At 40.8% G+C, this 14593-nt stretch overlaps 2 protein-coding genes and 1 pseudogene across 2 annotated transcripts; 2 read left to right on the forward strand and 1 right to left on the reverse strand.

Moving 5' to 3' along the window:
• Positions 1 to 930: 930 nt before the first annotated feature.
• LOC146960478 (uncharacterized) lies at positions 931 to 4516 on the reverse strand. The gene is made up of 8 exons (XM_085772344.1): positions 4508 to 4516; positions 3378 to 3944; positions 3011 to 3114; positions 2841 to 2886; positions 2514 to 2605; positions 1905 to 2015; positions 1231 to 1504; positions 931 to 1146 (listed from the first exon to the last, which is right to left on the reverse strand). Exons 1-8 carry the CDS (start codon positions 4514 to 4516, stop codon positions 931 to 933), a joined length of 1419 nt encoding a protein of 472 aa, XP_085628470.1.
• Positions 4517 to 5753: 1237 nt separating this feature from the next.
• On the forward strand, positions 5754 to 7232 carry LOC146960479 (zinc finger MYM-type protein 1-like; annotated as a pseudogene).
• Positions 7233 to 7260: 28 nt separating this feature from the next.
• On the forward strand, positions 7261 to 8811 carry LOC146960480 (interferon-induced protein 44-like). The gene is made up of 3 exons (XM_085772345.1): positions 7261 to 8347; positions 8454 to 8518; positions 8632 to 8811. The coding sequence occupies exons 1-3, from the start codon at positions 7273 to 7275 to the stop codon at positions 8809 to 8811; spliced, it is 1320 nt and encodes a 439-aa protein (XP_085628471.1). The 5' UTR covers positions 7261 to 7272.
• Positions 8812 to 14593: the final 5782 nt, after the last annotated feature.

The raw sequence follows: 14593 nt of genomic DNA on the forward strand, positions 1-14593 counted from the left end.
ATTAACTGATTAACATGATGAAATTACATTAACTGTTGAGTTACAGAGGTTTTCTTACCATCCTTCTTGCATCCAATTCTCTGGCAGCTTGTCCTACTAAATGTAAATGAGAGATGTGGATGTTGAGTTGGTGTTTGTCTTATACCAGTACACTGGTTATGTTGACTTTTTTTTTCAATCTGTGCATTTGTTCTCCATTTATTGCAATTTGTCATTACCTTAAATCTAGCTGCTAAGGTGCTACTGTGACATGATCATGAATCAGATATCTCGGCTCCTCTAGTTTCTTATGGGGAGTGAGATATTTGGTTGTAATAATGATGATGTTCCATCTTGACTTAATGATGGCCCCTAGTTCCGTTAGTTCAGGCTTTGGGCTTGTGTAGGTGCACATTCCATAAAGTTTTTGTACTTCATAACCCTAACCCTAACCCATGCAACATTCTAATATCAAACCTATATCCTACATCAACTGTTGAGTTACAGAGGTTTTCTTGCCATCCTTCTTACATCCAATTCTCTGGCAGCTTGTCCTACTAAATGTTAATGAGAGATGTGGATGTTGAGTTGGTGTTTGTCTGTCTATCTGTGCACTTGTTCTCGAGTTATTGCCATTTTGTCATTACCTTAAATCTAGCTGCTAAGGTGCTACTGTGACATGATCATGAATAGATATTTTGGCCCCTCTTGTTTCTTATGGGGAGTGACATATTTGGTTGTAATAATGCCACCGGTTTGTACACCTAACTTGTGCATGATATGTTTCTAAAATAATTTTTTTTGGAAAAATATAATTGTCCAGTTTTGATGTTATACCCTTTAAAAAAACAAAACAAAAAACTACATTGAATGACATTTCTTTATTGTGTTTCACAGATGGTATGCAAGGCTCAAGTGAAAAGGATGCAGATGTCAATCTACAGCATGCATTCATGTATCCTGAAGTAGGTTCTCAACATATTGGACAGTGCTTAGATATATGTCCACCCCAAAACAATCTGACTCTTGCAGTGGGTCAATGTTGTCCTGCAGTTCCATCATTTGAGGGTCTGAGAGAGGGCTTTCCAGAGTAGGGACATTGACGCTGGGATGAATGTCATTGATGAATCCACTCTCCTCCCATTCGATCTCTGGAATGAACAGACCCTGACAAAGAAAGACTGTATGTAACTATTTTAATGACGTTTTTCTAGAAAATAAAAAGACTAATTTTTAACAAGAATTATTTACCTGGGGATCAGGATCTGCAATGGGATTCAGGGCCTGTCCCACCTGCCACAGCTGATTAGGTGTCAGATTTTCCTCTGTTCTGATGGGATGGTTGTCCCATGCCTCACAGAACACGTCCAGACTGGCCTGGATCCGTGTGAGGAAGATGTAGTGGCAGCAGAAAATGTGTATGATGTTGCTGATGTCAAGCATGTTTTCTTCTTCAAGAGAGTGCAGGATGTTGTAGTACACTCCAGTTACACTCATGAACACATCACGCCAGAGCCGTTCGATTCTGTATTGGGGGCAAGGTGACATTTTTCATGAACTGTTCTTTACAAGGTTTGCACACATTTCAAAGTATTTATTTATTTTTCCCATAATATTTAGTCCCATTTCCTTCACTTTAAAAATTAAAGGGTCTCTGGCAGTCATAGGCCAGAAAAGATAATGCTCTTATTCCAGGAAGAAGGGGAGAGGTGCACAACATGTGCAGAGGAGAGAAGATGAGAAGGAAAAGAGCAGGAGAGGGGCCAAGAAAGAGATGTAAAAGGAAAGGAGCAGGAGCAGAAATAATATTCAACTGTGTGGATTGAGAACTTCTCCAAAACATTGTTTTGATTCATATTTTAAGAAATGTAGGCATCTTAACCTTAATGTGATACTAAAAGCTTCCAAAATGAAGGTTAACTTACCGCTGATTGTGTACACTTTTGCCTGCAATGAAGCTGTTGTTGTCAGTGCCACGAACTGTGAACATTAGCTCAGCAACTCCAACATTCTCTCCTCCATGATCTCCCCTTACTCTGAAAATAAAAAACATGAAATTATTAATTGTAATATTTTTAAATAATGTTTCCTCAATGTTTAGGGGCATGTTTTGTTGACATCTCCAAACCTCTACTGAGCATCAGATGGCTGACAGCTACCCTGAAACTTAGACTTATAAACTATACTGAACAAAAATTTGAACGCAACACTTTTGTTTTTGCTCCCATTTTTCATGAGCTGAACTCAAAGATCTAAAACTTTTTCTATGGACAAAAAAGACATATTTCTTTGAAATCTTGTTCACAAATGTGTCTAAATGTGTGTTAGTGAGCACTTCTCCTTTGCTGAGATAATCCATCCACCTCACAGGTGTGTCATATCAAGATGCTGATTAGACAATGAATATTACACAGGTGACACCTGTGTAATATTCATTCTGTAAAGTTTTAGATCTTTGAGTTCAGCTCATGAAAAATGGGAGCAAAGAGCAACAAAAGTGTTTAAATTTCTGTTCAGTATGTATATAAAATTACCTTTGAGGAAACCCGTGCTCATTCACTGCTTCAGTGAAAAAGGCCAAGTGAGTGTCTGACCGATTGTTGTTTGCTATCTTCAGGTACATGATCTACACATAACAAAGAACATTATTTGGCAATTGAGATCCCAAAACTGTTCAACTGAAAGACTTGACAGATCATTTATCACCAGGCCAATCAGGCTACACAATTCACTAGTGTAAGGCAGTTGTATGTATTTTATGCGCTTTGTTTGCGTTGCATTTGTTTTAGAAGTATTTTAAAGTTACTGTCTGTCTGTTTATCCATTTATTCAGTGTATCTATTGTTGTATGAAAGTCTTACCTTTCTTGAGTAGCCGTCAATGCCCCCAAAGATGACAAAGTTGTACCTAAACAGAAATCAGACAAGGTTGGTGGTATGACATTACAAAAACAAACAAACAAAAAAAATACAACAGAAAAACACTCATGTGTGTGTTTACATGTTTACATCTTAACAGCATGCAGCCATACCTAATTAGCTTGTGGTTGGTGTCAATGTGGACCAGGTACTTGGGGTAAGGGACTGAGTATTTTCTCCTCACTATACATCCCAGGGAGGACAGCCTAGAGAGCACCTGTTGTAGAAAAATCACAAGTTCAGATCCCAAAGTTTGCTGTGTGTGGTGAAATTAATAGGATTCCGGAAAACGGTGAGTCTATGATACAGAGAGTGTCTGCAACCATAGACAGACCCAGAATGAAGGTCAAGGCATACAGATATACAGTTGTGGGAAGGGAGGGGTTACAAAAGGTATTTGCATTTCAAGATGGACAGTGAAGGCATTTACATCTCGAGGTTCTTCTGTTACATCAAAAATGAATATTTTCTTCCACACACCCCAAGACTGTCCACACGATGCATGGCTGCATAGACTCTGTCCCACTGCACTCGGTGTCCTTGTGCTAGTAGAGCACCTCGAACGACTCTGCACCCAGCATCTGGCATAGTGTTCTTAATTGCTGTGACCAAAGAGTCCAGCTCATCATCACTGCAGCCACTGTATGTTTGTGATATTGACAGGTTGTTCTCCGCCATACGCCTATACAGTGTGGCTCTTGACATACCGAGGAGTCTGGCAATACAACGTGACGGCAGACCAATTTCAATTAAATGCGAAAGAGTGTCTACTGACACTGTCAACCGTGGGCGTCCAGGAGATCCCCGCTGGACATCAAGTGTGGCAAATGTGTGTTCACTCTCTCTCTCTCGCTGGATGAGAGAATTCAGATCGGCCAGTGCTGTCTGGATGTGCTCTCCCACATCCACCAGTTCAACAAGAGCACTGAACAAAACAAAATGTTGATGGCAAACAAACTGCAATCCTTCCAGGTCAAGGGGTTGCCTCTCCAAGACGTGGATCAGTTGGTCATGCAGTCTCTGAAAGATGTCATGCTTCAGTGATTCCTAGGGGATATATTAAAAAAAAGAAATCAATTTTAAAAAATGCTTATCAGGTTAGTATCTTTATTTTATATTTATATATTTTGTGTTATATTTATCTTTATATATGTGAGTGTGTATCAACATGAACTCGTTCTTACAAGTAAATACATAAGTAGCCTACATTGATTTCTGAGCTTTATGACTATAGATAGGGCACCAGAATTAATCGCTGCACAGAATAAATCTCTGTGAGAACTTGTATAACACTGCTTAAATAAAAACAAAGAAAAACTTGAAAATCCTGACTTCATTTTAAGTTTTAGGGCAGAGACAGCGACACATAAAACATGATCTCAACTCCAACACCGTCCAGGACAGAGGAAAGATGAACGTTAGCGGAGCCGTAGGCTACGGCCGATGACGCCGCTGCGTGAATGACTCCTGACACTTAAACCTAACTCAGTGTTTCCTCTACATTCATTTAGATGTGGCGGCCCGCCACTCCTAAATCCTAGCCGCCGCTCCTTCAATTTTCTTTTTTTCTTTTTTTTTTAAACGTCAAATAGACCACCGCCGCATCACACCTCCACCATCACAGCAGTGATGCTGTGGTAAACTAGATAACTATCTTGCTCAGTTATCTACTCTTTGGCTCTTTGGAAGCACCCCCCACTCCGCCCCCGCTCATGGTTGGTGCCCGGTGCCATCGGCGTTAAAGCAGAAGTAAGTGACATATTTGTGTTAATATAAGTCTTAAAGTTACGAGTGGCCGTTATAGTGACTTTCACCGGTAAAAAAGTCCGAAAAAACACGAGTGCGTTGCCTGGAACGTTACAAAGTCATAAATTGTGACTTGAAGCTGTAATTTACGATTTCAAAAGCCTGCCTGGAACGCAGCATTAGCGAAAACGACCGGATCGCTTACTTCTGCTTTAATTACTCGCGAGAGCGCGGCGTTGAAAGTGACATCACGTCAAGCAGCCCAGGCAGGCACCCGACCGGAGTCAGAGTCAGAGGAGCGTCATCTTGAAAATAGAGCAACAACTTACTGGAGAGAAGGTAGACTTATTAGCTTAAGAAAACTTATAATATTAATTGCATAAGTTTAATAGACACTCGCAAAATATTGATGGCCAGCTAAGGTTACGTAACATATCGGTAGCTTAATTAATTGGGCCCGGTGCCAACTCAGCACAGTCAAATCAGTGTCGCTAACGTGAGTAGCCTAAAGCATTAAGCTAATACACGCCATGATGTAACTGCTGACTGCATTTTCAGATGAGCTTGTTCAAATATTTCTCAAAGAAGAGAAAGACACCTGATGAAGATGATGCTAGTCAGGTATCATTAGCCTTTTACTGACTCAAGTGATGATGGTTAGGTAAAAAATTCACAATGTTCACACTTCTAATTAAAATGTGATGTGAGTGTAAATTATCTAACGTCAATGTTTTCTGTAATAGTATTAGCCAAGTAACATTAGACAGGGAGGAGCAGTGGAACAAAGTGAAGGAGAGCAGAGTACAGCAGAGGGAGAGCCGAGTGAAGGAGCAGGAGGGCAAAGTGATAATGCAGGAAAGAGAGATGAGAGTAGAGGAGAAAAACCTAAAGGGAAGCACAGGCTGGGACCCTAAATGGGTTGAAAAAAATAGCCGGTTCCACTCATGGCTCTACCACACAGATAATGGTGAGTGTTGAATCTTTTTTTTTTTTGCATAATATACATGTAAATATTTATGTTAAATAAATAAACAATAAAATACATAATAAATTCATTGTATTTGGAAGAGCAATCAATAATGTCACTGACTTTACTCTGTCCCTATAGGAATGTTCTGCCGCTTATGTCAGCAGCATAAGCAGGCACCAAAAAGAGGAACAGGGAAGCGGCCTTTCATTGAGGCAGGCTGTAAACTTTACCAAGTGGATTACTTGGATAAGCACATGAGTACGGAACACCACACACAGAGTGTGAGGTCACAGGCCCTACTGGCACAAGGTGACTTAATAGGAAGTCATTTTAATTAATCATCATAAGTAACCTGCTTTGTCTTGCAATAACATTATTTGTACTTGCTGTGTATAGGTACCTCTGTTGTGGCTACCTTTGACCCAGTTATTGTATTGGAGCATGAGGCGGTCATTGGGGGGTTTAAATGCCTCTACTATTTAACCAAACGAGAGCAAGCACATCACACAAATTAACCAGCTCTTCTTGAGCTAGCCGAGTTGCTAGGATGTGACCACTTCGAAAAGTTGAAGGTAAAAGATTATCATGCTACTGTGTATTGTTTACATTTGCATATCATCACTGCAAGTCAGCTTGCCTCTATCTGTCTGCCTCAAAAATTGTAATTAATATATTTAACTTCTAGATTGGAAAAACCACAAACTACCGTTCTCATAAAATAATAGATGACATGTTGGAGATCTTGGCTGCAGTAGTGGAGGAGCCAATTCTCAGAGACATCCAGTCCTCTGTGGCTATTGGACTGGAAGTGGATGAGAGCACAGATGTCTCTGTGAAGAGGCAGCTAGATCTGCATGTCAGGTAAATTGAGAGGACAATAATCAATGACTGAATCAGTAATACACATATGTTGAAGATGTCTTTTTAACAATGTTTTTCAGATATATGAACGCAGAAGGCAAACTCTACAGCCAGTTTCTTGACCTTGTGCATGTTACTGATGGGAAGGCAGACAGCATTGTCACAGCCATAAAGGAAGTGCTGGACAAAAAAAAAGTCCCAACCGAAAAACTGTATGGATTGGGAACAGATGGAGCTGCTGTGATGACTGGTATGAACTTGATTGCAAGCGGAGTTTATTTTACTGCATGTTTATAGCGAGCATGAGGTTAGAGAGAATTTGTTACATGTTTTGATATATATTATTTTCTTTTCTCATCACAGGAAGGTTGCATGGTGTGGCAAAGCAGTTGCAGGATGCCTTTCCCTGGTTGCTTACTGTTTACTTATCACCATTCATGTTATATTGTTATTGTGATATTTTATTTTCAATATATTTTGTATTACAGGGCACTTCTAGGAAGGAGACCTAACTCTTAGCTTATCTCCTTGTTTAAAGGTTTGTAAAGGTAATCAAACTCTGTACTTATTTTTTGTACCATGTTTAGGTAATGGTGCCATATCTTGACGGTCTCCTGGACAGCCTTGAAAGGAGATTTGACAACCTGGGGATCATTGGGGCCTTTCATGTGCTGGGACCAAAGGCAATTAAAACGAATGAAAACAGAAACCACCTCCCCTCAATTAATATCAAGGGAAGAGTACAGAAACCAAAGTGAGGAAAAGTATCATCCTCTACACATAGACCACCTGTCCACCATGGACTCAAAGTTAACCAGGAACCAGCAGAGATCTATTTGCTCCCAAGTGGGAGGAATCAGACTAAAGCTGCTGTACAAGGCCAGCGTCCATGGTTTCACTGCTGCAGCCTTCCACCAACGATGTGACCACCACAGACCCACTGTGTCAGTGGGCTTCAACGCCTCAGGTTATGTGTTTGGAGGATACACCAAACAACCTTTCAGTCAGTCTGGTCAGTATGTGCGTGATGACCGGGCCTTTCTTTTCACCTTCCGCGGAGAAAGGCTCCTCAAATATCCAGTCATCAACCCTGCCAATGCAGTGCTAATGAATGCCAACTCTGGTCCATATTTTGGAAATGCATTGGTTGTTGCCAATGGCAATCAAGCAGTGGTGTACAGCAACCTAGGAAATTATTACAACTTAAGTGATGCAGAAATGCATGGCAATGACCTCACACTGACTGAGTGTGAAGTCTATGAAGTGGAAGAAATACCAGAACCACAGCCATGGAGAAATATGATCTGGGAATCTACGAGGAGGTCGGAGCTGATGGAGAGTATTAAGACCTACAAACCCATCGTCAGCTCTGTGTCCCAGATTCGAGTTTTGCTCATTGGACCAGTCAGAGCTGGAAAGTCCAGCTTCTTCAATTCTGTCAACTCTGTATTCAGAGGCCACGTCACCAGCCAGGCCATCGCTGGCTGCTCTGCCACCAGCCTCACCACACAGTTTCGCAGCTACTCTTTGAAAGCTGGACGAGATGGAGAAGCACTGCCGATCATCTTGTGTGATACCATGGGATTGGAGGAAAGCACAGGGCTGTATATAGATGACATCAGCCAGTTCAATCCCTCTGCTCCTCTGCACTCTGAAGTTCAGGGCTACCGTGAGTCTCCAGGACTCAAGGAGAAGATCCACTGTGTGACTTATGTCATTGACGCCACTAAGATCTCCATCATGTCGAAGAAGCTGGAGGAAAAGCTGGGAGCTATCCGCATAAAGGTCAACTTAATGGGGATTCCACAGCTGGTCTTGATGACTAAAGTGGACGAGGCCTGCCAACCATTTACCTATTATCCTAGCTTTCCAGGCACAGCCCAATATGTGTCATGGTTCAAATTAATAGGTAATTTTCTTTTTTCAGGGCTGCTGACAGTGTGCCAAACCCAGCTGATCTCTGTTTACTAACTGCCCAGCCTGTTGTGGGGAACCTGAAGGAAACATTGAGACGCAGGAGGGAACTTGTGCAAAAATAAAGCAGGTAAGAGTCTTATTGTGATTTCTGATGGAAAAGTATCATAACTTGTATTTTAGTTTGTATGTCTTGTGTTATTAATGTACTGTAATTTTCTGCCTTTCACATATGTCTCTCAGGTCTGTCAGCGTTTTTGGCTCCTCATGGGTTCTCTGAGAGTGGAATACTCCAGGTCATCACAGACTCTACGAGAGTGCAACACTGTCCTGTCCTCCTCTGCAGCTGCTCCCCTTTCCACATCCATCCAGAAGATCAACAAGGAGGAAGCTGTTGGCATCTTCACTGCACAGCATTCATGATTTAATACAGGGCGTTGATACCTGCACAGAGGATTTTCATATTCATAACACTCTATATATTTTTTAATGGGTCAGATGGTATATTTTTCTTTTTGATTATTAATAACATTTGGCACATCTGCATAATAGTTGCAGTGTTTGGTAAGTTAAAGCAGAAGTGAGTGATATATTTGTGTTAATATAAGTCTTAAATAGTTATATCTTCCGACAGCAATCACTTCTATAGAGTGTTTGGACCGAAACACGGGTCTCTCAGTCCCTCTGCTCTGCTCTGAGCCGAAGAGAAAACATTTATCGTATCCTACAGTTTTTATCCAATGAGGAGAGAGAACGGCATGCAGGGCTATGTGTGCAGCCAAGGAACGCCGTGAATGTGGTGACGTAGCGACGAGGACTGTTATGGTGCGTTCAAGGAAACTCGTATTTTTCCGACCGTGAAGTGGTACCAGTTCGATCTGGTACGAGTTCACAGGTCAGAAGTTACGAGTGGCCGTTATAGTGACTTTCACCGGTAAAACAGGTCGGAGAAACACGAGTGGGTTGCCTGAAACGCCACAAAGTCGTAAGTTGTGACTTGAAGCTGTAATTTACGATTTCAAAAGCCTGCCTGGAACGCAGCATTAGCGAAAACGACTGGACCACTCACTTCTGCTTTAACACTTAACATGTGTTGTACAGGATGTGCTTAATTGTGTTAACTTTAATTCAAGAACATAATTTATGAAGGACATGTTTGTTAGCAGTCTTAGGCTGCTGCTGCTGCTGCTGCATGCAGGTTTAACCGTCAAATGCAGATCTGACTGTTGGTACCCTTGTGTTAAAGAAAGAAAACCCTATATGGGCTCGGCCCAGTGGACAATCTGTCTGCTGTATGCAGTGTAATGGTATTCCTTTATTTTTATTTTTCTCTTGCACTAATAGTATTTTAAAGATATTTATGCTGTTGCAAAATGTTGTTGTTAACACTTGTGTACTAAATGTCAATAAAAGTCTTAAGTCTGTGACCTAAGTGTGTGTGTGTGTGTGTGTGTGTGTGTGTGTGTGTGTGTGTGTGTGTGTGTGTGTGTGTGTGTGTGTGTGTACGTGTGTGTGTGTGTGTGTGTGTGTGTGTGTGTGTGTGTGTGTGTGTGTGTGTGTGTGTGTGTGTGTACATGTGCAACTGAAAGTTATTCCTAATATTTTGTTCACTCTGTAATCATAGGCCAGGTGAAAAATATTAGGGACACTAGTCAATAATATTTTGCACCTGGCCTATGATTACAGAGTGAACAAAATATTAGGAATAACTTTCAATATACTGCACCTTTACAACACTATCACGATATCAGTAATAAACATTCAGTAGAAAGTCATAAAATAGAACTCAGAGTAATAAACTATGTCTGCCTCAAACATACTCCTGTCTGCTGGTCTGGAGAAGTCAATGCTCCTGCCTGCAGTGCATGTAAGTAATAGGTGTATTTAGGACAGTGTTTATCTCGCCCTTCTCTCTCTCTCTCTCGGACGGTGACGGTAAAGTGCTCCCGCAGTGTGCACGGATATTAACGAGTATGAGACATGACGTAAACAAGCTCTTTAGTTTCTGTCATTGGTAAGTAGTACTCCGACCTGTATCAGATAATAAATACTAGTTTTTTAAACTATCATTTATGATACATGATAGTACTAATCCTCTGTACAATGTTGTGATATGAGCGCAGTATTTATATCCGTAGCTTATGCGTATTGCTAAACCACCGGTCTCTGACCAACTCTCCACTGACTGTCCTGACACCACAGCTCAATTTCTCTCTCCTCTGGCCATTAATTCTCCCCCAGGTCTCTCTCTGCTCTCTAATGTGCACAATGGACTCGTAGTTACACGGTTGTGGTCCGTCATATTTGTAATTATACACATTTAAATTTGAAAAAATTAAAAAGCTGTATGATGTGTTTGAGGAATAATTCATCTAACTAACCAGCAGACGGTAGCACCCGAAATGGTAAACACAGCCGATAAACAACCAAACTAAAAATACAGCTGAATGCATTTACTTTCTGTCACTGAAAACAGGTTTCAGACCTGATTTAGCGTCACGATTCATGCTAAACAGTCATTCATAATTCTGGAATATGACTTTTGTAAAATATTCACAAGAAATTAGTACTTTTTACTTACGTTTGAACTGCCAGAGGCCATCTTTCGTCTCCGCCGTCCTAGCTTCCAGCAGAGACGTTCGACAGCACGGGCTGCCTGTCTACCGGTCTACCTGCTTGCCTGCGGTGCGCGTTTTACTGACGTCATAATCACCCCTCGTGGGGGAGACACTCACGTGATTGGCTGTAAAGGAGGGAGACATCTGATTGGCTACAGCCAACCTCCTCTTAGAAAAAACGCATTTGTGGATCAGAGTCACGTCAGGGGAGTCTCAAAAGTTTCACACACAAATGCAGGGAGGTTTAGAAATTAAAAGCACTTTGTAAATACAGGTCCAACAGTTCATATATGAATGTAACAAGCCCCAAATGCGTATTTGATGAAGATTGCAAATACTTTAACATTCATGTATTTGTGATTATTTTTTAGATTTGTGTGTGCATTGGAAATATGTTTATGAGTCTTATTTTTATATGTGAATATGTTTTACTTATATATGAAATGAAACACATTTGTGTGTGCATTGAAAATGTATTTGTGTTTTGAGTCACATGTACATACAAATCCCCAAATACATTTGTGAAACTTTTTTGTGCATTTATGAATTTCTGTGTGCATTTATGAATTATGAGACTGTTCTAGCTCCATATAAAACTGCTACTAAAAATTCAAGTAGCTACACCACTTGTTGTTGTTTCAAAAGTGTTGGAGCTTCTTAACTCATTGAGTGCCGCGCTCCTTTCCAAAGTTTTAGTCAAGTGTACCGGCAAATTAGACCATATTTGACTTTTTATTTTAGAGCCATAGTGTATTCTATATTATTGCCACCAACACATACTGTAGCTCATTTGAAAGGTTTAATTTTATCCTTCAAATGGCCACAAACCGTTTGTTTCTACGTGCCTCCGTTCCTGAGAAAAGTCAAGCTAAACATGGCTGGGTTTCACCAAAATCCCTCCTTTTTTTCTAGAAAAGGAGATAGAGCGTCTTTTATGAAAGCTGCTCTGTTTGTGCCTGTCGCTCTTCTCACACTCGCATTTCTGGATCAAAGGGCTCGTATAAGATAAATATACACAACAATTGTTGTTCTATTCACAAAACCACCATCGGGGGCAGGGGGGGCGCCACTAAACAACAATAACACAGACGCACCGTGCCGTGTCACAGCCTCTCGCCGCGGAACGTGAGGGTCTGTCGGCCACAGCGGCTCGCGAACACCGGTCCCGCCGGTGGTCACGGTCCTTCTGTGGTACGGGTCGGTGGTGCCGGTCTGCTTTGACCCAGAGACCATCAGATTTTACCGCGGGAGGACTTTGGGGAGGACACGGTGTTGCTCCAGATGAAGACCGGGCGGGACAGTGGGCTGAGAGCTTCCTGGTTCAGCTCCGAGCTGCTGCAGCCTCGCAGGTGAGAGCGGAGCAGCAGCGGAGCAGCTGCGCTGCATCTGCATGCAGAACTCCGTTTGCAGAAGCTGAGTTATGATAAAAACTTCCAGATCATGAGCTGTCATGTGACTTTGATCGTCATCTATTTCAGTTCTCCTCGTCGTAGAGTCCCCATATTTACATATAATGTGTATTAAAGTGTCTATTTTCATAATTTAAAAAAAAAGCAAAAAACGAAAAATTTCGTTTTTGGCACTCAACGCATGGGAACGAAAAACGAGAAATTACGTGGTTGGCACTCAATGAGTTAAAAACTGACGATCACTGCCGTTTCTCATTCAAGCCGATCATATTTACTGATTTAAACCATAGATTTAAACACAAAAACACTGTTACAAGCGAGGAAAACAAACAACGCGACATAAAAGTAAGAGGAGGAAATCGTCGATCAGTTACTTAGCAACAGTAACATTCTATTGTAGCGACTAACGTCTAAACGCTACACTGGCGGAAGACAACACATTCTCATTTCAAAATAAAAGCATTTGTTATTGTAACCTATTATCCTATTTGTTAGAGAAAAATATTTACAACACTTGAACCACAGTTTACAATGTGCAGCAGGGCTGGATGACCACAACTGAAATGCTTTTATAAACACAACTGAAATGCTTTTCTACACACACTTTTACACTGCGATACCCAGGCGCGAATCTCTCTCTTTTTTTCTTTTCAGCATGCCTATCACCGGTTTGATGAGGGAGTGATATTCTTAATCTCAACAACACTATCAAATCACACACATAAAACTGACACACATGATATACAAACAGAACTATAGACTATTGCAGTTTTAACCTGTCACCTTCAGCCCCACGGACAGCGCTGCGGATGAGCCGCGGAGAAGCTGCGGCTCTGTGAGCATCTGGGCTCGGCTTAAGGCTTCATTTATCAAAAAGGGTGTAAAACTGCTAGGCTACTAAATCTTTGCTTAGGCCGACGGCAAAAGACGAAAATGGCGTACACACAAATATTTTACACCTTTTTCAGATCTATCAAACTGTCCGTAGGCTACGCACAACTCTCCACAATTTCTCTTTGATTAATCACACCGGACCCATGGTGCGCAATTGGACACACCTCATATTCTGCCCCCGGAACCCCTAGACACAACCATATATGGTCAGCGCGTGCATATTAATTAGCCATGTACGCTCTGTGGAGCAGCAACAAAGTGACAACGGGCGGAGGGCTGGGGAAAGAAAGCCAGACAGGAGCAATAGCCTAAATCAGTCAGAAAAATGATCTAGCATTTAAATAAGCTACAATATAAGCAAAAAACTCCCAAATCTCAACAAAAGGTAACAGAATGAAGAATAATCTAATGTAATCTGCCGCTTTATCCCAGAAAATAATTTTTTCCTTTTCTTTTAGCCTATGTTAAAAAAAAAAATGTAAAGCAGGATTTCCAGGATCGCCTTTCCACTACACAGTTAATCTCTACTGGATTTAAGGCCTATAGGTCATTTTCCATTACAGCTCAGTCCTTCACAGTTCCTCCTCAGGGCTACATTGTCTCGCTCTTTATTCTCTCCTCTGGTCAGCTCCAAACACACGTGCACCTCGTTAACTCAGGTGACAGAATAATAACAGTCTGTGTAACTGCAGATCAGTGTGCGCTGCTGCCGGTGTGTTTTTAAACTTGGCGTGTTTGATTCTTGTCAGTCTTCATACTAGAGTTAGTTTTGTCTTCTCTCTAGGCCTGTATTTGTGTATGAGAAGCAGTGCACTGGTGAAAAAATAATGTAGGCTACTTAAATGTATTTCAAGTATATTCGTATTTTCAATAGTATATTGAAAATGTACTTACACAAATTGTACTTTTTGTAAATATATAAAAAGTACACTAACATCACACTTTCACACTAGCACTTTTAACATACTTTAAAATAATTATACTATATTACACTTTCTAGAAATATATTATAATAAAATATACTTACAGTGAAATGTATGTGTAATTTCTAAAGTGTACTACATACTTTTGATATAAAATGTATGCTAAAATTGTCATTGTAAAATACAATGATAACATATTTTAAAAGTATACATTTTAATATCAACACTGTAATATTAAGTTTTAGTGTATTTTAAGAGTGTAAATATGAAGTGAAGCTATTTACGCTCGTACTTCAGGACGTTCTTTTGGAAAGTGGTACAGTATTAGCCTACCACAAAAATGCTTGCACTGGTAATGAAC

Source organism: Trachurus japonicus, unplaced genomic scaffold, assembly GCF_045865225.1.
Source record: "Trachurus japonicus isolate A0001 unplaced genomic scaffold, Traja_1.0 AP030310.1".
Taxonomy (NCBI): domain Eukaryota; kingdom Metazoa; phylum Chordata; class Actinopteri; order Carangiformes; family Carangidae; genus Trachurus; species Trachurus japonicus.